This window comes from Myotis myotis, unplaced genomic scaffold, assembly GCF_014108235.1.
Source record: "Myotis myotis isolate mMyoMyo1 unplaced genomic scaffold, mMyoMyo1.p scaffold_m19_p_8, whole genome shotgun sequence".
Taxonomy (NCBI): Eukaryota; Metazoa; Chordata; class Mammalia; order Chiroptera; family Vespertilionidae; genus Myotis; species Myotis myotis.
In genome coordinates, this window is record NW_023416390.1 from 79,781,736 (window position 1) to 79,809,125 (window position 27,390).

Here is a 27,390-nt window from a genome sequence, read left to right on the forward strand (position 1 = left end):
CACATTGAGACAGACTCCTGCCCAACCTGTCCTACTTTATTGCTTTATTGTAGCCCATTTTCTTTTGTCGTCACCATTTCCCCTTTATCCAGCTCTCACTTCCATAAATATTGAAACTTAAGTATGAGTACGGGGATAATGCACAGCATACTAGGGAGGGAAAATGTATGTCATAGCAATAAAAAGCTTTCAAGAATAACTACGTGTATTTTTTTAATTTAAAGTTGGCAAATAAACACATATTAGTTCCACTCTGTCCCTAAAAATCTCAGTAAAAAGACAATAAAGAGACTTTTTAAAAGGAATAAACCATGTGGACAAAGAGCAGAGCAGAGATAAGAAAATAGTGGCTAACTCTTAGCTAGCAGTAGAGAAATTGACCAGTTATATCTCTCAAATGAAGACACGACTAAAAACAACCAGACTGGTGCAAATTTTATAGAAAAAGCAGTTAGAAAATCAGATGCCCTCCTTTTATCTTTCACAGTTGGTGCCTCCCAAAAGAGGCTTATTCCTAAAAGAAAAAGTAGTAACAGAGGGTCTCTGGATTGGGGAAATGCCAAGCACAATCCTATATGCCTCAGATAAAAGCAACATTTGTATAGTCATAACAATGTAAAAGTTGACAATAGATCTACACAAAATTATGTAATAATGATACTGGGTTGATAAGAAGGAAGGAGTGATACTGAGTTGGCAAATAGGCAAGTGGGGTGAGAACAGAGGAGGGAGGCACTTGAAAGTAACCCATCCTCATTTACCACAGTGGGAAAATCAACTGAATATGCCTAAAACCAAGAAAGCAAGAAACAGAAGTATAGGCATGGTACTTTAGAGCGCCAGGGAGGAAAATACCAAAGACTCCACTAAGAGTTTAAAGTGATTCCTGAGAATGGGAAAAGAGTGAACACAGGATAGATAGTGCAGAGCAGGGAGAACTCCTTTGTATAAGATGTCATGTGGAACTCGAACCCTTTTGAACTACGGGCATGTATAACCATCATAACAAAAGGAAAATGACCAATCACAGAAAAACACAAAACCAAGACAATTAGTTTGTATATGAATTTACCATGAGGAATTTACTTAAGTTTCAAGGTCCGTGTGATTACAAGGAATTGACAGGAGTTGCTTGATGTTCTATGTGAGGAGGGGAACCCCCAGTTGCAATTAGGACACATTTCAATCTCAGCTGCCTAAAGTTATCTCAGAAAAAAAGAGCCTGCATGCCCAGAATTTCGGTAACTTATTATGATCTCTCATTCTAAATAAATAATCACTTTTGTACCTGACAAAGACATATGTCAGATATATTTTAAACATGCATTCAGCAAAATATAAAATGTAATGTACTTTTTCATTCATATAAGAAATATAAAATGTTTCTTAAAATTTTTAAAAACTGGGGAAATGTTCTTCAAACATCGTTAAATGAAAAAGCAGTCAGAGAATCAGGATATATACTGGGCCAGTTATAGTAACACATGCATAACGAAAAGACTGAATACATATCCAAGTATTGCATTTTTTTCTGAATGTTATACTTAGAGAAAAAACATGTTTCTAAAGTATATCATAAGTAAAATGATGATGGTGGACACGAATAAAAGTAACAGTTAAAACTTGGAATCACTTAGTTTGAGTCAGGCACTAATACTGTATGTACTTTAAACTTATGAAGTTTAAACTTATGTTTAATACTCCCTTAATAATGAGGGAATTTCTATTATAACTCCATTTCCACAAATAAGAAAACTGAGGCACAGAGAGGTTAGGAACCTTGTTTTAAGGTCACAGAGCTAGTACATGGTGAAGCTGGAAATGAAACCCAGGCAGTTTAACTCCATTAGCCTCTTGGTTGTATAGCCTCTCAAACAACTAATTACGGAAATTCAATTTTGTATATAAGCAATACAAGAATTAGAATTAGTCAACACTAAGGCCAGCTAACATACAAACCTGGATGACTGACAACAGCTAGCTAGCTCCATCCTCCTGAGCAACACTGTGCATAGGAATAAGACTCTCACACTGTTCACTGTCTTCTGAAACCCTTTAAAAAAAGGCAACAGTTAAGGAAAGCTTTAGAGCTAAAAGGAACCCTTAAAAATGACCCATACAGATGGCTGAAGCTGTGTGGTCAGAACTAAGACTAGGGCAAAATTTCTCAACAACTTGTCTCAAGTTCTTTCTATAATAGAATATGAAAGCTTTCTCTCTGTTTAAAAAAATTGAAAAAAATTTTGAGGCAATGTTATCATATTTTATTATGAATTTTATTAAAACCAATAAGAGTTCTCTACATTTAAATGTGTTATAGCAAAACAGTAAGAACTTTAGTTTTACCTGTAAATCAAAACATTTTTTAAAAGTAGTTGTGAAGAAACTATCTTATAACCTAAGGATCTGAACAATTTTAATTTTGCCTGGCATAGTACATATATAATTATAATCTTTCAATAATTCACAAAATCTCTAAAATTCAGGCCAGCATGATATGATTCCCATTTTATTTAGCAAATATTATTTGTTTAAAAATTATATTGTAGCTAAATATACCTCTGAATTCGATGTTTTCTGCATATAAAGGCAAAGATTCTTCTGATTCCCACCATCACAGGATCCCAATTATTATAATGGCATAGGAGAGTTACAATAAAAAATGAAAAAAATACAGGGATAGCGCCTGCAAAAAATAACCAAGAAAACTGCACCTAAAAATAAAAGGTAGAAAAAAACACAATCATTATTATGAAGATGATTTTCCCCTTTAATGTAAGTTTCCCATTTATGAAAAGTTACGGGAATAAGTTAACAAGCCAAGAAAATACTAGTAATACTAAGTACTGACAATACATTCGTAAGTATATTATTATTAAAAAGGATTCAGGACTTCAACATCTTAACCACTTGCTTAAATTACCAACTAAAATATTTCTCACTTGGGAAACAGCCTAAAGGAAAGCCAGAAAGGCATGCTTTTCACTTATTAGGCACAGTATGGCTGAGAACAGAATTATGAAACTCTAAGCTTTTGTCTTACGGATCACGTTGCCCATTTCCCCTTCACTGATTACTATTTATCTCAAGTTGGTCCTGCCCTTCAGTTTCTGAAGTCATCTTAAAAACTCAAATTTTAAAAAAAGTATGTTATGGTCTAGTTGTGATATGTTGTGTTGTTACAGTTCTTAAGATAGTATTAAAAACAGATTAAACTCTTAACTTCAACTTCTATAAACCTTTTATTAACAATTGGCAACAAATTTTAATCCTGACACTTAAAATGAGCTTGATTATCTAGTAACAAAAAAATTTCAAAAGTAAAATAAAGACTACAAATAGGAATGTGAGAAATGTGAGCCAGAGAAGACAAGCAGCGAGCTACGCCTCAGTGGTGCAGAGCCCTCAGCCATCAAGTCAGGCCCTCCAACCCATCATTTTATGAGGGTTGTCAAGAAATTTAAAAATAATGAGATGCCATAAAGTTACAAAAAAAATCATTCTTCTCTTTCAGTTTACCTTTACCACCTAGATTCAACTAAGAACTCCCTCTGGTGGGAAACATATACTATTTCACTTCATACCACCATTAGAGCAAAGGGGTTTTGTGAGAATGATGTTTTTTATGAGGGACTCACAATGTGTAACACATGAACAATAACTGACAATTTAACATGCACATCCTGAGTGCATGGTACAACCCACAGGCTGAGTCAGCCTAAGAATGCCAGGAAAGATCAGTCAGTAAGAGAAAATAAAAAGCCTTCATGCTGTTATCAAATTATTGGTATAACAAAATCTTAGAACATTTTCTTATCTAGAAAAGCCACAATGCACTTAAATGACTCAAGACCAGAAAAACTTATGAATACTGAGGGCTAAAATGTAGATCTAGTTGATAGAATGATTTCATGAATATTCAACTAAAAACCCTATAACTGAATTAAAGCAAACTTTATAAAGGTAGGTGAAACCCTAGATGACTTTTAAAGGAAAGTTCACTTTTAACAATGCAGGTTGCATGTTGCCACATACTATAAAACTTACTACTGGATTTCCAAGAAGCTAATTTTTAAAGAAGATTATCCAAGAAGATAATTTTTAAAAATGAAGACACCTATTAACAAAGAAAATTGCCTATATAAAAAATATATAATTCCTAAATATATCTGAAAATAAATCTAAGTATACTAGTAATCAGATATAGTTCCTATTATACAACATGTCAATTATAAATAAGTTCAAATAATATTTTTAAGCACAAATATTGTTAATAAATGCTAAAATTTCAGAAAGTATATATAAACATGATTGGCTAATAGAATCAAAAATTCCCATGCAAGTACATTTCTCCCATCATGCTTTTCTAGTATAGCTCTGGGGCCTACCCTGTGACTTTTTCCAGAAGGCATCTCCCAACCTTCAATTCCACCAAAGACTCAGCCTATTCATTTAAATGGTTGCCTAATAATATATGTGAAGACAATCCAGAAAAGACCACTTGGATATGTTTTTCTAATCAATGACATATCTGTATAATAAAAGCCTAAGTGACCGTTAAGGCCAAACGACCAGAATGACCAGTTGCTATGATACACAATGACCACCAGGGGACAGACACTCAATGCAGGAGCTGTCCCCTGGTGGTCAGTGCAGTCCCACAGGGGGAGCGCTGCTCAGCTAGAAGCTGGACTCACAGCTGGTGAGCGCAGAGGTCGTGGCGGGAGCCTCTCCCACCTCCGCTGCAGGGGTCGGTAAGGAGTGAGGGGTCCTGGACTGCGAGAAGGATGTCTGGCTGTCATCTCAAATTTTAAAAAAGTATGTTATGGCTGAAACCAGTTTGGCTCGGTGGATAGAGCGTCAGCCTGCGGACTGAGGGGTCCCAGGTTCGATTCCAGTCAAGGGCATGTACCTGGGTTGCGGGCACATCCCCAGTGGGAGATGTGCAGGAGGCGGCTAATCGATGTTTCTCTCCCATCGATGTTTCTAGCTCTCTATCTCTCTCCCTTCCTCTCTGTAAAAAATCAATAAAATATATTAAAAAAAAAAAAAAGTATGTTATGGTCTAGTTGTGATATGTTATTACAGTTCTGTCAGGGGTTGGACCTAAGCCGGCAGGTGAACATCCCCTGAGGGATCTCAGACTGTGAGAGGGCGGCAGGCCGGGCTGAGGGACACCCCCCCTCCCCAGTGCATGAATTTCATGCACCAGGCCTCTAGTACAGTGATTCTCAACCTTCCTAATACCGCGACCCTTCAATATAGTTCCTCATGTTGTGGTGACCCCCAACCATAAAATTATTTTCGTTGCTACTTCATCACTGTAATTTTGCTACTGTTATGAATCGTAATATAAATATCTAATATGCAGGATGTATTTAGGCGACCCCTGTGAAAGGGTCGCTTGACCCCCAAAGGGGTCGTGACCCACAGGTTGAGAACCGCTGCTCTAGTATATATATGTACACACACACACACACACACACACACACACATACACACGCACACAACACACTTTCTCTTGTTTTACCTTCATCTTAAAGTATTTGGTTAAACAAATTATGAAATCATTTAATAAAATGAGATCCCCCGTGACATTTCCTTTTTTTAAATTCCCTAAAATTAACCTTCAATTTTATTTTTCAAATGTACAAAAGCTAATGTTTTCAAAATATTGGAACATTAAAGTTCAATTGCATAGTGGTCTACCAAAATCCTTACTTCCCCAATTTCACTATAACAATTTTGGTTCATATTCAAGATTATGACCCTGAGATGTAAAGGACCTGGATATTATTTAAATCTATAAAGAGAATCTAATATGTGTAACTTTAGTATTATATATATTTTATAATTTTGACATTCTTTGAAAATGCATGCTATGTAAGGTAATTAATTCTCAATTAAGGAGATTTCCATTTTTAACCATGATAAATAAGAATTTACTAAACCACAAAACCATGTTAAATATTAGTACAGTTTTTTTTTTAAATAAAGAAGATAGATATCATTAAGAGTATTTTGACTTTATCCTAAAAAGTGCAAAAAGATCTAAAGAAAATTAGCTTTCAAAATCTGATTATAAGTTCTTCACATTATGCCTTTGGGCTTTCAAGTATTTCCTCTTCCAATTACATTAAACCAACACCCTCCCCTCCAACCCTCCCCCCCCCCCCCCCACACACACACACCCACGCACACACACCATTTTGTTACTTAAAAGCTTACAAATACTAAACTGAGTGGTCCATGCTACATTACATCTTCTAGCATTAGCCAATGGCATATCTCTTTTCTCCTTGTTAACCCTTAGGAGCACTAAAGAAACTCCTCCCTTCAGGCTGTTGGGAGAGACTCAGATTCTCTTGTCTGCAGTACTGCCAATATTTATCACAAGATTCCCGTATCCAGACCAGGACTTCATAGAAGAGGGAGGAGGCCCCTGCCCTGCTGAGTTCAGAAAGAAATGAACATTTGCTGAGAAGCAACACTGCTCATATACCTCACAAATTTATAGTAGTATTAGCAGGGTTAAGGATTTTATCTTAGAAATCAAAACACTACTACTTAAATGATAAAATATATCCCTACTCTATACCACTGACTTAACAAAGAGCATATGGAATATATCTACTCTACGATGGAAAACTACATATAAAGATACTACTCTTAAGATAAAAAAATTGAAAAGCTAAAAATTCAAGATATTATCCATTTCTTTCGGCATTTTTTTTTTTTTAATTCTCACCTGAGGATATTTTTACATTGATTTTTTTTTTTTTTAAAGAGAGTGGAAGAGAGAGGGAAAGACACTGAGAAACATCAATGTGAGAGAAAAACAGTGATTGGTTGCCTCCTACTGGAGCCCCGATCAGGGCCCCGGTGGGGCAGAGCCTGCAGCTGAAGTACATGCCCTTCACTGGAATCAAACCCAGGAGGTCAACTCTCTATCCTATCCACTGAGCCAAACCGGCTTGGGCTCTTTGGGTACTTTTTACATCTCTATGTAGTAAAGCACCTTGGGAGGGAAGGCATCAAGTATTTTTCATGGTTGTATCCCTTATAATTCAGTCACATCCCTAAACCTTCATTAGCTCTGTGTTTAATAATATACATAAAATATCTAATAAATAGCTTATCTTACCTTTTGCATACACATGTCAGCTATTATAGACAGAGGTATTGTAAGGCTTAGTGCAAGTGTGCCTATCAATGATGAGGTAAGAAAGCAGCCCCTAAAAAGGAAAAAACAAAACATACATTTCCATATTAAAAAAGTAAAAGGACCAAAGAAAAACAATGATCAATGTCTACCTACCCTAAAATATAGATGTGAGAAATCAAAAGCAAAAATGAAAGCTCAGGATGGACTGAGACAAAATAAATAATAGAGTTATTAAGATAATTCCTAAGGTTTATCTTCAAATATTAAAAATCCAAATATGTAAGTATAAATATTTTGAGGTATTTTATGCTATTTTCAAGATCTGCTTACAGACATTGTTCAACTTTAAATACATAACTTAAATTTCCTTAACATTTTTTACAAAACTGTCAAGAGTTGTGATAGCCCGACTGGTGTGGCTCAGTGGTTGAGCATTGACCTATGGTCACAGTTCAATTCCTGGTCAGGGCACATGCCTGGGTTGTGGGCTCAATCCCCAGTGGGGGATGTGCAGGAGGCAGATAATCAATGATTCTCTTTTATCATTGATGTTTCTATTCCTCTCTCCCTCTCCCTTCCTCTCTGAAATCAATAAAAATACATTTTTTTAAAAAAGAGTTGTGATAATGATACTTAGCTAACAAAGCAGGAAGCTTTATTAAAACTGTAATACCTCACAACACAGACTTTAAGAAAGTGATAAGCCAACATGTGCGTCTGTCATCAAACAAAAAATATCTCACCCTCATGAGAACTAAGTCTTTAGATGTGTACTGCTCTTCTGGTTTGGTTCAGCATTAAAAAGAAAAAAAACTGAATATTTTTAAAGGATTAGTTCCTTGTTGTTTCCCACTTGTCTAGCAATTGTCCTAACCAAAACCTGTATTATTTTCACCTTGAACTATCAATTAGTTTATTTTTATCTTAAACTATCAATATTGGTATCAAATTTTAAAATATCAATTTGCATATAATTTTGTTTAGTTGAAGAAAAAAAGAAACCATTATACCAAATAGGCGAGCCATTTATAACAACTAAAAATTTGGGTATATAAGAAGATAATGAATTATAGCCAAGATAAAACCATAATGTATATCATTAGGACTATAGACCCACGGAAATTACAGGCAAGCAAGTTCTAGCTCAGTATAGGTTAGAATTTATAATGTTGTCTTGTTATAAAAGAGGCTATCTCTTGAAAGTGTCATTTGAAATATTCAACAGAGGCTGGACAATTCGTTCTTATTGCTGCAATAAAGAGAACTCAAGTACTAGTGGTTTCCACTACTCATAAGCTGCTCTATGAAATGAGGGTTCAGGGATTAAATGTATATATTTTTAATGTAGCATATGTTCTTAGAGATTTATAATGCTAAGTACAATCATAAAAAGTCTGATAGGCTTGTTATGGTTATTTTGAGTTACCAACACCTAGAATTTAGGGGTATGTTTGTTTCATTACTTACTCACTTTACTGCTACTGAGTTTTTACTGTAAGTACTCATAAACACTTGAATATAGAGGTGTATCTGAAAAATAAACCTTGAGATCCTGAAAAATCCATCCTAGGTAAGGATAAATATAGCTTTATCATAATATATGAATTTCAGTGTCCAGTTTAACTATTTAATAATAAACACTCACAAATACACAGTAGAGGATAGAAATTGTGTTCCCTCTATGAAGAATGATTTTGCAATTCTGTATCAAAATTTAAAGTCTATGTTTGACTCAGTCTTTTCCACTAAGAGGCATTTATCCTATAGAATGCTAACATATATATGCAAAGATACATATAAGAATACTCAATGCTGTATTATTCACAAAGCAAAAGACTGCAAACTGAAAATGTCTCTCCATGAGGAACTGGTAAAACATGTTCTATCCATTACATAACAAAATGGATTGGAATAAAGTATTTTAAAATACAGCCTTTAAAAAAATGAACCTAAGTGCTATTATGTGAAGATTGAAAGACAATTTGTGAAAAAAAAAGTAAAGTATAGAACAATATCCACAGTATGCTCCTATTTGTGTGTTGAAAATAAAACAAATTGAGAGGAAAATTAAGAGAATGAAACATAATTTTGTATGTATAGAAAATATTATAGAAGGTTTAGATGTTAATAGTGGTTGCCTTTGAGAAAAAGGAATAGGTATTTGGGGTAGAAGGGACATTTCCTTTTGATTGTGAACTCTTTTGTACACTCTTTTAATTTTTAAAAGCTAAATAAAAAAGAATATTGTAAAACATGCTATTTATTATTTCTTTACATATAAAATTTTCCAAGGAGCAAACTATAAAATCTCACATAATGGAAAGATTACACATCACAACTCATATTTTATTGTCCCCAAAGCCTACATTAAATTCTGCTAAACATAATGAAAATCTTTTGCATATGTTTATTATTAAAAATAAAGTGTTCAATAACGAATGAGCATTTTAATATCGATAGGTGGCACAGTCCATGTTTACTATGAGTCTCAATGTAATAATCAAGTAATAAGGACCAAACTAAACCTTTATTTAGTCTAATATCCAAAGAAAAACTTAATTATTTCTTTCAGATATGTAAAAATGCTCTGCTTTGGAATTTCCCAATTTCAACTAAACTTACGAAACCAGAAAATATGAACTTGTATTAAAATACAATGAATACATAATTATTTAAAGCATATGGTTCATTGGGTTGAACCATATGAAACTGCAGTCAAAAATGGCTGAAGATCAACAATTCTTTATGATCCTACTAAGTTAAATCAAAACACAACCAGTAAATAGTTTTATCTGCTCAGAACCAAGAGTGGAGAGAGACAAGAGAAATGATAGAACAAAAGAAGTGATAACAAGAGGGATATGATATATATTAATGTATAAGATAAAGTATGTAACTATTTGAGGCTAAAAAAGGCATATAAATGCATGTAAAAAAAGATGGAAAAATAAATGAGTAAGTGGATTCTGAGATAAGAGTTTTAGATTAGCAAAGGAATTTAAGATGGGTACATAAATTACTATAATACAAAGGAAATCTTTAAGTACTACATGAAAGAGAGTGAGTAGTGAGGATATCAAGAAAGTAAGAGCTATTCCCTTATTAGGGAAGAGGAAGAAGTATAGGCAGAGCATAAAGAAAGACTTCTTACTAAAGGCTATTTTTGCCGCAGCCTTTTGCAAGGGAAACTAGTCAGCAATCTTAAATGCCATACAATAAAAATTCATTTAGTAGTTTAAGTACAATTTGTTTCTTTTTCAGTTCTTATTAGGTGGAAGTAGGACTAAGTATCAAGCTCTATATTTGAAAGGTTTCTTAAACTCCATACATGATATTGTCTTCCAACTATTTTAGGATTATTATTAAATATCAACATATTTGATATTTTAACATTTCAAAGTATGTTAACATGTCTAATCAGAGTTTAGGGCTTACATATGTGACTCACCCACATGAAAATTCCTGAGAATAAACAAAACAAAAGAGACAAAGTCTCTAAAATAAGCAAAGGCTCTTAGACAAGCAAAATCCTCAGAGTCTCACTAAGAACTCATGTCATTAATATGTAGGAAATACATCTTGTAAGTTAGGATGAACATTAGATGCCACTTTTCATTTGTATAACACTACTTCAAAAAACACTACAAATTTAGGTCATTCATATTCATTCATTCAATATTTACTGAGCTCCTTTTATGTGCAAAACATTGCTCTATATGATGGATAATTAGAAATTTAAAAAATCACAAAGCTCCCGCTATAATGGAGTTACTGTATTAAATTGTTAAGTGTGAGGTGAGAAGGTGAACAGCAAGGGCCATCAGAAGACCAAAAAAACATAAATGCTTAAACTATCCAAAAGTCCATAAACTGATAACTAATAAATCAGAGGTAATAAACAGTACATACCACAACCACAGGAACTCTGAGAGAACTGTTCCAATAAGGCCATTAATGATAATGCACATTAATACTACTTTATTGGGAAATTCAAAGTCCTCAAATCCAGTATAATGAAGTAAAAAGAAACCTGGCCATAAGAGCAGCAGATTAAACAGTCCTACAAAACCTAAACATGTGTAAAGAGACAAATGTTAGTTTCTCTGATTTATTTAAATTTTCCAAACTTATAACTCTATTCTTATAAAACCGATCTTATACAAATGGCTCCAATAGATTTCCTTAACTGGAACTTGTTTCTTTGTTTTTAAGCCAGTCCTGTGGATAACTCAACACCAGGAAAAACTGTATCAAGCAACTGGTGTCCACTGAGTCTTCAAGGTTCAAATGCCCACAGTGCCTGGACCAACTGCTACAGAATAAACCACTTAAAACAATTCAAAAAGAAGGGTTAACTTTAGCTACTAATAATTACAGGGTGAGGCAAACGTAGGTTTTCAGTCATGAGTATGCAAAACAGAGCTTATTCTTGTAGTACTATTTATTGGTTTCCATACAAGCAAATGTAAACCTACCTTTGCCCTACCCTGTATTATCTTGGAAGTTAAAAGAATAACTGGTGTGTGTTTGTATATTTACCCTAAATTAAGTATAAGGAAATGCACAGTTTGTTCTCTAATTCAACTCATAGTTCTATTTAAAGCTCCTGTACTATACTAGGAATAATGGAAGAAGGGTCCAAAAAAGGATAAAATTCTTGGTTCCTGTCTTCCCAAAGCTCATTAGCTAGTTGGTGCGATAACACATATATGCAAATACCTATCCAATGTATGAGCACAAACTACTTATAAGGAAGGCTGCAATGCTCAATGGTTACAGAGTATGAGCAGTCTGATTGCCCTGGGTTTTGATCCCAACTCTACTATTCACTAGTGGTGTAAACTTGAGGCAAGAGCAGAACCTCTTTTAAGCCTGTTTTCTAGTCTGTAAGTGTAAAGCAATATTTACTTAGGTTATTGGAAAGATTAGATAAAACATAAAATATAGCACAGTACCTAGCAAAGAGTAAACAGTTAATAAAGGCTAGCTATTATTATTATAAAAATTAAAGTTTACATATGACTATATACATGCAAATAGTATATAGTAATGACTACAAAGAAAAATTATAATTTTTATTGCACTTTCTATACAGTTTAGCATCAAGGATCCACTATGAAATTCATGAGGTAACAATAAGAGTTTTCATTTAAAAAGTTAAATTACAGTAGATATATATTTTATATTGGCTGCTAAACAATAAACTAGAAATTAGGCTGCCCAGTTAAATAGAAACAAGACTGGAGCACCCGATGCTAAAATCTTACAGCCTTCTTTCTGTCTTCTCTATAGAACTGTCTTGGACATTAAACAAGTCTGCTTTTCCCAGGAAATTCCCATCCCTGCCTACACTACACCCTTTGCAGCCAATGACTGCACTCACCCACAAGGCCGACCCCTGTGGCTGAAATCCTAATGGCTCAAGGCCAGGACATTTCCAAGGAGTGCCTAGACATTACCCGCTGCCTCCCACACCAGCTTCTCCATTCTGCTTCTCTCACTCCCTTGCCAGTTCTTCCTGCAGAGGACCCCCTCAATAAATAACCCACACTAAAGCCCTGTCTCCTACTTTGCATCTAAGAAACTCAATTTAAGACATTTAGTGATAAAAAATAAAATAAAACGATACACATACAGAAGGGACTAGTGATCCAAGAGACTTGCATAACATTAAAAAGTTGTCATTAAAATGCCAAAATTTGGTATTATCAAGAACCAAATCTATTTTCTGGTTCCTGAACTATCAAGTCTATGAAATCCCACATCAATTAACAATATCTGGACCTACAAATTATTTCCTCTATTCTCCAGACCCTCAAGAATTTGGCCTACATATCTTACCGTTCTACCTAAAGTGAAGGCTTCAGCACAATCACACAGATCTACTCACTGTTCCCTGCCATGCTCTCACTTCCCTATGCCTAAGGCACCCTCCACATTCCACCCATAACTTCTTTTATAAGCCCGTCTATTCTAAAACTCAGGTCAAATCAATATTTTCCGTATCACATCACATATGAAGAAGAGCAATCAAGTTAAATGTTTATGCGTATTCTATTAAATTAAGCAATGTTTCTTGAAGGCTGCCAATCTTAAAAAAAAAAAAAAATAGCATTTTACGCCATTACAGGTAGAATTTTCTATAGCTCTAAAATAAGATGACTAAAATGATCTTCATATTTAAGGTATATTTATTGAATTCTATACTTAAAAGGAACTTGAGTGATCACTCAGTTTGGTGGCTTTTCAAGCCTTTTATTTCTGTCAATCTTTAGGTAAAGATATTCAAACTGCTTTTAGCATCAACATCTGTTCTACAACTTAAATGATAATGCAATAAGCCTAACAAAGCAATGCTGTTCCAGCTGAAACAGACCCCACATACAACTCCACGGCCTACCAACCTTCCCCAGATCCTTTGTAAATCAGCTTGGAAGCTACCCATCAGTCCAATTTCCTCATTTTTCAGATAAGCATGAGATAAATTAAGTTATAACAGCTATATATTCCATGTCTCCTGATTCCCTGTAAGCTGTACTTTGAAACCTCATCACCAGGCTTCTTTATCTATTGGTTTTACGGTATCTTTTGAAAGATATCCACAGATAGTCTACAAGTAACACAAGTTTTTACTGAGCTGATTTTTGACAAAAGATAATTTATAAATCATATCAGGTATTTTATTTCCCAAAATTAAAAACAGATGCCAGAAACAATATTTGGGTAATTTGAAAAATATTTGTCATAAAAGAGTCCGACTCTTAAAGATAAAATGCAAATAGAAAAACCTTAAATGGCCCATAATTTTTAATGAAAATAAGTACATAGACCAGAACAGTATTATACATATCTTTTGGGGCCAGTCTCCCCAATCCTATGCTTCCAACAACTCAAAAATGGCAAAATGTATAATACAGCAAGTATACTCTCACTTGCTTATAATAGCACTAGAGGCCCGGTGCATGAATTCATGAACGGGTGGGGCCAATCGGGGCCATCCTGCCCAATTCCCGAGGGAGGTAGGCTGGCCAGGGAGGGACCATGGGAGGACTCCAGGTTGTCCGGCCCCATCTCGCCCAGTCCTGATCGGCCGGATCCCAGCAGCAAGCTAACCTACCAATTGGAGCATCTGCCCCCTGGTGGTCAGTGCTCATCATAGCAACCGGTCGAATGGTCGACACTTAGCATATTAGGCATATATATATATATATATATATATATATATATATATATATATCTACACTAATAAAAGAGAAAAATGGTAATTGGCGTACAACGCTACCCTTTTCATTGGCTAATCAGGGCTATATGCAAATTAACTGCCAACTAAGATTGGCAGTTAACTGCCAACAAGATGGCGGTTAATTTGCATATGTAGGCACAATGCAGGGAGGTGAAAGGGAAAGCAGGAAGAAGCCCCCTGCCACTGACAGTGATCAGAAACCCAGGGGGAGCTAAAAGCTGGGGGGCAGGGCAAAGGCGGCCCTGGGGCCACCTTTGCCCTGCCCCCCAGCCATGATCGGAGAATCAGGCGCCTTTGCCGCCCTGGCCAGTGATAGCAGGAAGTAGGGGTGGAGCCAGCGATGGGAGCTGGGCACTGTCGAAGCTGGCAGTCCCGGGAGCTAGGGGTCCCTTGCCTGGGCCTAAAGCGAAGCCCACGATTGCGGGGCCGCTGCAGCTGCAGGTCCCACTGCCCAGGCCGGACGCCTAGGCCAGAGGCGTTAGGCCTGGGCAGGGGCGGAGCCTGCAACTGCAGGGAGCTGGGGGTCCCCCGCCCAGGCCTGACACCTCTGCCAGAGGCCTCAGGCCTGGTCAAGGGGCCGATCCGGTGATTGGTGATCGGAGGGTGATGAGGGTCAACTCCTCTGGCTGAGGCATCAGGCCTGGGTGGGGGGCAGAGCCGGGGATTGGGGGGATATGATGGTCCCCTTGCCCAGGCCTGAAGCCTGGATCAGAGGTGTCAGGCTTGGGCGGGGGGTGGAGCAAGCGATCAAAGGGAGATGGGGGTCCCCTGCCCAGGCATGATTCCTGGGCCAGAGGCCTCAGGCCTGGGCGGGGGCCAGAGCCAGTGATGGGGGGAGATGAGGGTCCCCTGTCCAAGCCTGACACCTCTGGCGGAGGCGTCAGGCCTGGGCAAGGGGCCAATCCTGCGATTGGAGGGTGATGGGGGTCAACGCCTGAGGGCTCCCAGTATGTGAGAGGGGGCAGGCTGGGCTGAGGGACACTCCCCCCACACACACCCACCCAGTGCACGAATTTTGTGCACCGGGCCCCTAGTATATATATATATATATATATGATTCTGTCATATCAATGAGAAAACTATCTGATTCATAGGCTGAAGACATTAATGCAAAACTGTCAGAGGGGGGTAATACTCTCATAGGGTTGTTCAGAGAATTAAAGAGCTAATATGCATAGGGGCTTAGAATAATGCTTGTTACTTGGTACACACTCAATGAATGTTTACTATGACTATTTTTTTAAAAGGCGTTAAAAAGAATTTTTTTCTTTACCTCACTTTGAGGAAAGGAGCAATCCCTCATAGGTACACAACTATGCAGGACAAGGTAAGAGAAAAACATTGAGATTGGACTTCATAATCTTTAAAATCTGATGGACCTCCAGACCCCCCAGAATTTGGCCTACATACCTTCCTGTTCTTCCCTAAAGTGATAATTCAGAGTAAATTGCCTCACAAATTAAACATATTCTTACCAAAGAACATCGGAATATCCAACTTATCTTCTCTGTCTACTTTTCTCTTAATCATAACAATATAGACAGCATAGAGCATGGCTCCAGCAAGAGACCAAATGGAACCTGTAAAGATCCACATAATGATTTAAAGCATTTGTTCATTAACTCATTCAACACACACTTATTTAAAATCTAACAATGTGTTGGATCCTATTTCAAGAAATGAGTGTGCAAATGTGAAAAGATAAAGTACAGCCCACCCTATCTTTATCCTCCAGGAGTATAGGAAAGAGTTTAAAGTGTAAACAAATAAATGCAAAAACATTCACCTCAATGATCTAACCCAACACACATATTATAATACTGAAATTCATATAAGTAACACTTTGTTTTTAAATTTTGAAATGCACACTTTCTATTTCCCCTCCATAAACAATTTTGCCACCTGACACAGTCCAACTTTAACAATGCTTCTTCCCCTATCACTTGTCACTTTTATTTTTATTCTTTCTGTTAATCCTCACCAGAGGATAGTTTACCTTTGCTTTTTAGAAGAGTGGAAGGGAGGGGGGAGTGACAAAGAGAAACATTGATGTGAGAGAGGCACATCGATCGGTTGCCTCCCGCACGCACCCCGACTAGAAGTGGGATTCGAGCCTGCAACCAAGCCTTTGAACGGAATCGAATCCAGAACCCTTCAGTCCACAGGCCAATGCTCTATCCCGAGCCAAACCGGGTAGGGTACATGTGTCATTTTTAATATATATTCCACTACCATCTTTAAGGCCCTATTAAAGTCCTATCTCTGCCACAAAGCATCCTCTCTCCTCTGCTGAATTTCCATCCTACCTGTCTTCTACTTAGGGCAATTTAATGCTTACTATAGTTAAATGTGATATAATTTTATTCTCTAGTGGCTTCACTTTGCAAATCTTAGCTACTGATTACAACCAAGAATTCCTTGAAAACTGAGAACACTTAATTTATACTTTTTACTGTCCCAAAATACCTACCATAAGGCAGGGCTCACTGTATATACATAGTAAATATTGATCCACTTTAATGTAGTAACTCATTCTCAAAACATGTAAGTAAAACTTTAAAAATAGCTAAATAATATGCTATCTGCCAAGTGACCATATTCAATACTTTAATCAATTATCCAAAAGTCCAATGTTTTATTAAATCTGCTTATTATCAACTTTTTTTTAATAGCAATGGGAAAGCCTGTCAACAAAATCTCACACACACAACAAATACATATATTGTTTCTCCTACAAAACTATTTTGGGTGGGAAAAAGGTGCAATTCAAGACACAACTCACTGGATAGTATCCAGAAATAGTTTAGAAATATTACTCTATTCAATAAACTTCAAATATCTACAGTACCCAGAGGAAAACCATTAGGCTGGGTTCTGATTAACTTTGTTTTGTAACTCTAAATAATGGATCAAAAGCAAGGGAAAAAACTGGCAGACACCACCTTAAGATTAACATCATTAATCACATCAACAGCATGTGTCTTCGGATATAATATCCTGATCAGAACATAATACCGCTTCCATGGTATTCTTTCCAAAAAGATACAACATAAATTTAACCATAAGGAAATATCAAACAAACGCAAATTGAGGGATATTCTACAAAACCAAAGGACAGTAACCTTCAAAAGTGTTAAGGTTACGAAAGGCAAAAAGAAGACTGAGGGGTAGTTCCAGATTGAAGGAAACAAAAGAGACATGACAAGTAAATGCAACAAGTGATCCTGGATCAGAAAAAGAAAATTAGTGAAAAAATGGTGAAGCTGGAAAAGGACTATACAGACTAGATAATATAATTCTAATCAATGTAAACTCCTGATTTTTAGAACTATATTTTGTAGCTATCTATGTACGTAGTTAACAAAGAATCTGGATGAAGGCTACATGAGAATTCTATGAAATATTTTTGAATGTTTTTAACATTATCTCTAAAAAAAAGTCTTTTTTACAAAGCCCCAGTTAGTGCCCATCCTCTGTGTGGGCATGATGATGATATGCACAAAATTTTCTCGTATACTCTAACAGAAACTTACCTATCGTATTTCTTCCAGCAGATTTTTCAGACCCCGACAGGTTTACCAGCACAACACCTCCAATGCTATGAGAATAACAGTTGTTACTGATAAGCAAAATAATAAATCCCTTAAAAGAACTAAGCATAAAGATGAAAATTATTTATAAATGATCAAGACTAATTTTGGGGTAAAACTGTCAAATAATTCGTGATTTAATTAATATCAAACAATTTTTTAAATTCTCACCAGAAATTTATTGATTTGAGAGAGAGAAACATTGATGTGAGAAAGAAACATAGATGGACTGCGTCCCAGGGACCAAACCTGCAACCTAGACATGTGCCCTGACCAGGAACTGAACTCACAACCTTTTGGTCTACAGGACAATGCTCCAACCAAATGAGCCAGCAGTCAGGGCAATATCTAGCATAAGAGCTATAGTATTAGCTAATTTAATCCACACAAAATGTACAATATTACTGTATAGGAAGGCGTTATTGTTATTACCATTCCATTTTACACATGAGAAAACTAAGCATAAAGAAAGGAAGTATTGACCAAAATCACATAGCTGAGATCTAGGAAGTTCTTCCAGAGTCTAAGGGAAGTGCCCAGGGACACAGAGCAGAGCTGTGATTCAAACCTAACTCTGATAGCTAATACCAATCTCTCCATTAAATCATTCTGCTACTTTCTCTGATTTTTCATTTGCTCTCACAAAAACAATAGCTTAATCAAATCAACACATCTTTTTTGAGTACTGTCGGTGAGCAAAGCCCTATCTAGGCCTTTGGTGGCACAAGGGGCTTAAAATCTCATGAGAAGACAAGACAAACATACACAAAGTTAAACAAAAATAAAAGATTAGAACACAGTTATTGACAATATTGATGCTACCCAATAATATAAAAATGCCAAAATAAAAAAATAAATGAAAGGCTGAGGCAATCAGAGAAGACTGCATGTTAGATTTCTAGAAGGGGGAGAAATAAAGACCAAAACCCAAACAAAAAGGGGAACTTGTTTTAAGAAAATGGAAATTTGGAAGATTATAAATATTAATTTGTCACATTAACTTAAATGTGAACATCAGTACAATACTTAGTTTGCAGTCACATGAATGGCAACCAACATGCCTTAGGTCAGGGGTGGGCAACCCCTGGCACTCGTGCCAAACACGGCACGCCAGTAACTTTTGCTGGCACGCAAAATCCTCTCTTATAATCTTTCATTTACAATTTTTTTCTTAATATCAACTTTTTTATTTTTCAGATAAATTCAGTGTAGGTGCATCTTAGATAAATAATTTTACATAACAAGTTATCTTAAAGACCACAGACATGGATTGACGAGAGAGGGGAAGAGCAATTTCTATGCCTCTGCCTTAACTCTCCCTGCCTTCCTAGATCCGACCAGTGTTTTGGTTTCATCCACATACGCTTGTGAATCTTTGTTCTCAGTGATGAATTTTGTTAAGTCTTATAATAGGAGGAGCCTGACAGATGAAAGTAGTAGCTCGTGCATATCTCTGAAGGTCATGAAATATAAACCTGATGTAAAATCTCTGTCATCAGTGATGCAGCAGCAAAAGTCCCACTGATAATATCAAACGGAGTCATAAAGTTTTCTGTCGGACTATCAGTGTACATGTATACATTAAAAAATAAATGTAGTTTTCATCATCATATACTGTGTTTTTGTCGCTCGAATGAATTTTATTATTTCTTCAAGGTTCTTCACATACATACACCTTAAGAGATATCAAGTAGGCATAACATGTTCTCAAAAAATTAGGGTTGACACGCAGAAGAATTTTGAGTCAGAGATTTTGCTGGTTTTGGCACGCACTCACAAAAAGGTTGCCCACCCCTGCCTTAGGTCCTTCCCTCAGGTTACCCTCCCTAGGGAGGTTTAGAAAACTAGTCTAGGATAAGACACAGGGCTGAGTGGCAAAATGTCCATTTAAAACTTTCTACTATCCTCATCTTTCTTTGCTTATACAGTACACTGTAACATAAATTGTCCTCTCTCACAACCAGAAAAATTTTATACATATTTTTAAACAGAATAAATAAGCTATTACACTACATGCTTACCTTAAAATTACAGCTAATAATTTAGAAAGAGTAAATCTATCTCCACTGTTACTTGGAAATACTGCAGCAAGGATTAAGGTAAAAAGTCCTATGGAGAGAAAAAGATGAAAAAAGACACATTGGCTTAAATTCTGTCAAAATTATTTACTATCAATTTAATAATTTTTAAACTAATTTTTGTCATTTTTTAAATAACTAAGAATAAGCCTGGTCAACATGGCTCAGTGGTTGAGTCTTGACCTATGAACTAAGAGGTCACAGTTCAATTCCCAGTCAGGGCTCACTTCCCAGTGTGGAGAACGCAGGAGGCAGCCAATCAATGATTCTCTCTCATCATTGATGTTTCTATCTCTCTCTCCCTCTCCCTTCCTCTCTTCAAAAAAGAAAAAAAAAAGAACTAAAAATAAGACTGCAGTTACCTACGCTGAAATGTTCATACACAAAAACAGCCTCTAGGCCTAGCCGGTTTGGCTCAGTGGATAGAGCATTGGCCTGCGGACTGAAGGGTTCCAGGTTCGATTCCGGTCAAGGGCATGTACCTCAGTTGCAGACTTGATCTCCAGTCCTGGTCGGGGAGCATGTGGGAGACAACCAATCAATGTTTCTCTCTGTCTGTCTCTCCTTCTCCCTTACACTCTCTCTAAAAAAATCAATGGAAAAATACCCTTGGGTGAGGATTGACTACAACCAAACTAATACTCAAAAAAAACAGCCTCTAAACTAAGCCATGTTTATTTCAACAATACAGATCAAATATAGTCCTTTTTAAAAAACTAACAAAAAGTTAAACTGAGCATTCAGAATAATATTCTGACATCATCATAATCAAACTTGTATGTTAAAGTTATTTTTACAGCTTCAAAACACTTGTTATCTTCTAGATTTGGAAGGTGATTCAATTTTAAAAATAAAAACACCTTTCATAGGGCAAATTATAGTTCTAAGATAAGCAATTACATTTAGCCAAAGGATCTAGAAAAAGATCTTTGGAAAGAATATGTGAAAGATAGGGCAACTATAATACAAAGAGCCAGCATATCGGTATACAAAATACTGTAAAGTATTTGTTAGAAATATAAATAGCACAAGGCTATGGTATAAAACTATAAAGATTAAGAAATAGTTACAATACACTAATGTAATGAGAACAAATGACATAATTTATAACAAGATAAAAATGTGTGTATAATACATATATATATATATATATATATATATATATATTTGAAATATATCTTGATTCATAATGCAGATTTTAAAAATACATTTCTTACCAGAAGTTGAGGACAAAATGTTAACAATGGCAACTTGTGTGTCTGAAAGTGCTTCTTGATATGACAAATTTGCCAAAAACCACTAAAGAAATAGAAAACAAAGTGAAACCTAATGAATGGCGTGTTTATATTTGCCATTACAATATATGATTGCCCCCTTTTTTTTCTTCCCCTAAACATGAACATTAGAGGTTTTAAAATCTGGTTTGTATTGAAAAATCACAGGCCCGAAAAGAGGACAAGTATAATCAGACCTAAGATATGTTCCCTTCAAAAATTAAAAACGGTTAAAATTATTGTTCAGGTCTTTTTTTAAAATGAGGATAAAATTTAATATCAAACAACTTTAAAATTTTCTTTATCCAAGCACTGCTAGCACTCTATTAAGTTTATATAAATCAAATTTAAGTTGGGGAAAATTCTCAAACATTAAAACGAGCATAGCATGCTGAGAAATGAATAAGATGATGCCCATGGAGATGGATGGAACTAGCTAGCCAGATTGCTAGCTAAAATGCTATATTCACTTCGGAAATTTAAAAATGTCCAAGAAAATGGTGAATGTACTGGCTAATTGTGATTGTTTTTCTGATTCTCAGTTTGAAAACACAATACAGAGTTCTCACAACTTTAGATATAATAAAGGAAGTTTTGCAGCTCTGAGAATTTTTCTTTCTTCCCTTTTACTAATCTAGGCTAAGATATTCTTATATTCCCAACCCTGTGCCTACTTTGATTTAGAGAATAAGAAATGAAACCTCTTTTGATGAAGCCTGGTATGTGTGTGTATCCAAAGTTCATTTATTCTCACTGCCATCAGATATTCTGATGCATATTACCACAACTCATCCATTTTCCTGTTAATGGATACTTTTTGACTATTTCAAACAATGCTGCTATGAACATTCTAGTGTATGACTCCTGAGGCATATATACATGAGTGTCACTAACATATATACTAAGAAGCAGATTGTTTAGTAAAAGATAATTAACTACTTGTCTGTTTTTGGCATCACTGTTAAACACTGACTGGAGGGACATCTCCTAATGTGTCTCGAACTTCTGTGAGCAGTATAATTATTAGCAGTTACATTTCATTTCTAGCATAGACACATGCTTCCAGAGCACTGCTAAAAGGTAGCAAGCAGATAGCTGAGAGTCTAGTACTCTCCATTCAGTGTAAACTGTACCAAAAGGCTAAACCCAGGATAAAACTATTCTGATCCTGGCTAAAGCCAGGATAGTTATTCTGATTCCCCCTGCAGTCCTCTGACCTGCCTAGATCAGCGACTTTAAACCAGTATGCCACAATAATTTTTAAAACACACAATACCTAACTAGATAATTTCACTTGACTATCTAAATAAAAAAATGAAGTAGCAATTGGTGAGATGGGCAATATCAAACTTATATGATAACAGAAGCCACAATTTACTTGTAGTTGAAGTGCTAGAAAAAAGGCAAAAGATTCTGCCCTTCATTATCTTTTGGAGATTTTCTGCAAGGATAATGCTCATTGGGTGATAATTAGCTTTCTTGACCCACTTTCCTTATCACTTTAATACTTTAAATATTGTGCTCATTTTCCAAACAATCTCACTAGTCTCTGCTAATGCAAGATGAAGAAATAAAAACAGAACACTTAGATGGCAGACATTCAAAGATCATCACAACTTATCATTAGCTATGAAGTCTTCCCAGAAAGACTTTCCCATTCTCCACCTCTCTCAAAACCCCAAGCCACAGAATACCATAAAAGGTATTCTTGGTAAAGTCTATATGACCTAAGTTTTATTTTACAGAAAAAGAATTAAAACACCATAAGTCCCAATGAGACAAAATATATTAAAGGAGGACTGGAAAATACAGTAATCTTTAACTCCTTTTGAGCTGCACTGTCCAATACATTAGCCCAGTGATTTTCAACTGGTGTCCTGTAGGAATTTTTAAAACATACAATACCTGACTATTTCATCAGGTGTACTGACCTCTTTTCCTTTATATTGTCAAATAAAAAAATAATGACAATAGCCAACACAACAATAACTGCCTGGTGTGAATGAATCAAAATTATACCTACATTTTTGTTCAGATAGGCAAAAAATTATTTTTTGGTATGCCACAGAATTTTAGTAATTAGTTTATGTGCAACATGAGATGAAAAGGGTAGAAAATCGCTGTATTAGCCAATAGCCACATTTGGCTACTGAGCAACTAAAATATGTCTAGTCTAAATTGAAATGTTTAGAAATTGAAATTGAGAGGAATGGCAGCATGAGAGATCCCCTTGGTCTTTTCCCTTGAAGTTTCAACAGTTTGAACAGCTATAACTCAACAAAGGATTCCCTCCTCAGTGTACAAACACACCTTAGAGATCTACACACTGAAAGATCTAAACGTGGGCAAGTGGGAGCGAACCCGGGAGGCAAGAAGGAAGAAAAGCTGAGACAAGCCAGGGACATAGCCCTACAGCCTGAGCTCATGATGGGGCTCAGCTTAGAGAGGGGAGGAATCAGGCTGTGGCTGGCAAGACAATCAGCTGGAAGAAGCAAAGAGATTTAGTGGGCATTCTTGCAGGAGTGGGCAGTACGAGCAGTGGCTGAGCCCAGAGACCTGGGCAATAACACAGCATCTTGTGCAGGTTGCAGAGCACATTATCTACAAAGCCGAGAACTGGTACTACAGATTCACTTTTTTTCCCTGAGCAAAATGTACACTATGTGACCAGTCCTGGGGTCAGGGCACATGGAGGTACAAGGATGCTATTACCTGGAGGACAAAACAACAAAGAAGCCAGCCAGGTTACCCCAGCCCACCCTAACTCCCACACATCATTGCTACATTGACAGCAGCGTCTGACTGTGGGGGACAGCATTGGGATTTCACGGATTTGGAGCCCCATTGTATACCACATTCCCCTGTGGGGTTGGTCCACTGGGACCTGGAAACACTATCACAGGGAAGGAAACCACATACTCAGGGACCAGAGAATAGCCAGAGAAGTGCAAGAGAGCTAAAAAGCTTCTGATTCATCACTGCCTACTGCCTACTGCAAAATAACATAAAGATCTCTTCATATTAACCGTCTAGATAAATGCCACTCATACACTGACGCATAGACAGAGAAGGAATCCATCAAATACCATGAATAACCAAGGTAGCGAGGCAGCTCAGAAAGATAAAAAATATCCAGAAAACAAACTTAAAAACATGGAAATATGTGATCTAAACAACAGACATTCAAGAACTCTAAATGGCAGTTCTGAGAAAACTCAACAGAGTTTAGCTCAGTGGATGGAGCATCAGACTGTGGACTGAAGGGTCCTGGGTTCAATTCAGGTTGCAGGCTCGATCCCCAGTGGGGGGTGTGCAGGAGGCGGCCGATCGGTGATTCTCTCTCATCATTGATGTTTCTATCTCTCTCCCCCTCTCCCTGCCTCTCTGAAATCAATAAAAATATTTTAAAAGTAATATAAATAAATAAGTAAATAAAGCAAGATTCAAGAAAATACAGACAGGCAATTTAATGAGCTCAGAAAACAAATCAACGAACAAAGCAGTACTTTACTAAAGAGACTGAAACTGTTGAAAAGAACCAAACAAATTCTGGAGATAGAGAACTGGATAAAAGAGACTGAGGATGAACTAGCGAGCATAGGAAACAGCAGCTGGAGGAAAGGATTAGTGATATTGAAGATAGAAATCCAGAAATAATGCAGAGGGAAGAAGAGATTTGAGCATAAAAAAAAATGAAAGAACTCTATTAGAACTCTCTGATTCCATCAGAAAGAACAATATGAGAACAGATATACCACAAGAAGAAGAGAGGGAGAAAAGAATAGAGAGGCGATTCTAACAAGTAGTTGATGAGAACTTCCCAAACGTACGAAAAGAACTAGATCCTCCAATCCAAGAAGCAAACCGAACACCTATTAGCTCAATCCAAAAAGGCTTTCTTTTCTCCAAGATACATTGTATTAAAATTGTCAAGAATTAATGACAATGAAAGAATTCTCAAGGCAGCCAGGGAAAGTAAGAAAGTAACCTATAAAGGAAAGCCCATTAGGTTATCATTGGACTTGTCAGCAGAAACTGTAAGCTAGAAGAAAGTGGAATCAAAATTCAAACTACTAAAAGAAAGAAATTACCAACCAAAAATAATATATCCAACAAAGTTATCCTTTAGCTATAAAGGAGAAATAAAGACTTCTTCAGACATACAGAAGTTAAGAAAATTTATCACCAGAAGACCTGCATTGCAGGAAATACTCACGTGTCTTATTCTACCTGAAACAAAGAACAAAAAGTCACAAAACTATGAGTAAGAGCACCAACAAACTTGCAGCATATACAGGGATATTCTGGGACAACAAAAACATAAAAGGGCAGCAGTGAAAGATCTGAATTTGCAAAGAAGGATGGAGATCAGATGCATTTAAGGAAAAAAGCTACTGTATATATGAAATTTTCCTTTTCATAAACCTAATGATAACCACACACACAACACACACAAAAACTGAGACCTAAAGCTTAAAAAAAGAGGAAAGAAGTATGGAATACCACCAAACAAAAAGAATAGACAGAAGCACAAAGAAAAAGAATCAATGGGGGCACAGAGCTACCAGAAAACAAAAGATAAAATGGCTATAGGGGATCCTCATCCTATATAATAAAAGCCTAATATGCAAATTATCCCCTTGGGTAATGGTTCAACCGGGAGTTCGACTAGGTCCTAGTCACTAGGAGATGGGGAGTTTGACCACTCGGTATGATGTGTGCTGACCACCAGGGGGAGGCACAGAACATGGCAGGTGTCAGCACTGGCAGCGGGCAGCAGTGGAGGTGCTGCTGGCCCCAACAGGCCCCGACAAGAGCGGGACTGCGGCGGGATGGTGGAGTAGGTGAGCAGGTGACACCAGGACAAGGCAGGTATGAGCAGGGGCCTGATTGCCCTATCTATTGCGACCAGAAGCGGTGGGGGGGACGGGGCCACTGCCCAGCTCCCGCTCCCAGGCGCTGAGAGAGAAAGGGCAAATAGCAATATTAAAATATTCCTTCTAATTATTTCCCTTTCAATGTGCACAAATCCGTGCACCAGGCCACTAGTACATCAATAATTACCCTAAATTTAAATGGACTGAATTCACCAAAAAGAGATACTGAGTAGCAGATTGGATCACAAAGTAAAACCCAACCACATGGTACCTTCAGGAGACATATCCAAGTTGCAAAGACAAAGTTAGACTCAAAGTAAAAAGGTGGAAAATGATTCTCCAAGCAAACAGCATCCACAGAAGAGCAGGTATAGCCACACTTATATCTGACAAAAACAGATTTCAAGATAATAAATAAGATACAAAGATGGACATTTTATATGATAAAGGAGATAGTACATCAAGAGAACATAACACTTCTTACTACATATGAACCCAATCAGGGAGCACCAAAATATATAAAGCAACTACTAACAGAACTAAAGAGAAACAGACAAAAACATAATCATGGATGGGAACCTTAACATTCCATTGACAGCTCTAGGTAGAACATCCAAACAGAAAATCAAGAAAGACATATCAGACTTAAATGACACATTAGACCAAATGGACATAATTGACATTTACAGAACCTCTCATCCCAGAACATCAGATTATACATTTTTCTCCAGTGCACATAGAACATCCTCAAGGATAGACCATATGTTGGGTCACAAAACTAACCTCAACAAATTCAAGACAGATAACATACTAAGCATATTCTCTGACCACAATGCTTTGACATTAGAAATCAACTGCAGCCCTTTCTGGGGTGGCTCAGTTGGTTGAAGCATCGTCCAATACACCGAAGGGTTGCAGGTTTGATTCTCAGTCTGGACACATAACTAAGTTGTGGGTTTGATCCCTGGTTGGGATGCGATAGATATTTTTCTCTCTCCCTTCCTTTCTCTCTAAAGTCAGTAAAAACATATCCTTAAGTGAAGATTAAAAAAAAAAATCAACTGCAAAAAATGTAAAAACCCCCACAAATATGTGGAAATTAAACAACATACTACTAAAAGTGATTGGGTCATTTTAAAATAAAATGATTGGGTCACTATTAA

The 27,390-nt window shown here is 36.6% G+C and overlaps 1 protein-coding gene across 22 annotated transcripts in view; it reads right to left on the minus strand.

Moving 5' to 3' along the window:
* Window positions 1–27,390, minus strand: part of SLC35F5 (solute carrier family 35 member F5) — a 47,711-nt gene that overhangs the window by 1,165 nt on the left and 19,156 nt on the right. For 5 of the 22 annotated variants that reach the window (XM_036319042.1, XM_036319036.1, XM_036319039.1 and 2 more), the window contains 7 exons: window positions 21,294–21,375; window positions 20,020–20,107; window positions 17,942–18,006; window positions 15,884–15,988; window positions 11,075–11,234; window positions 7,145–7,235; window positions 2,560–2,714 (listed from right to left, as the gene is read on the minus strand). In XM_036319042.1, coding sequence (XP_036174935.1) covers window positions 2,560–2,714; window positions 7,145–7,235; window positions 11,075–11,234; window positions 15,884–15,988; window positions 17,942–18,006; window positions 20,020–20,107; window positions 21,294–21,375 — 746 coding nt within the window. Of the gene's footprint in view, window positions 1–1,959; window positions 2,054–2,559; window positions 2,715–7,144; window positions 7,236–11,074; window positions 11,235–15,883; window positions 15,989–17,936; window positions 18,007–20,019; window positions 20,108–21,293; window positions 21,376–25,566; window positions 25,581–27,390 lie in introns of those variants that run through there. The other 17 variants (XM_036319037.1, XR_004969219.1, XR_004969220.1 and 14 more) reach the window with 17 other exon arrangements.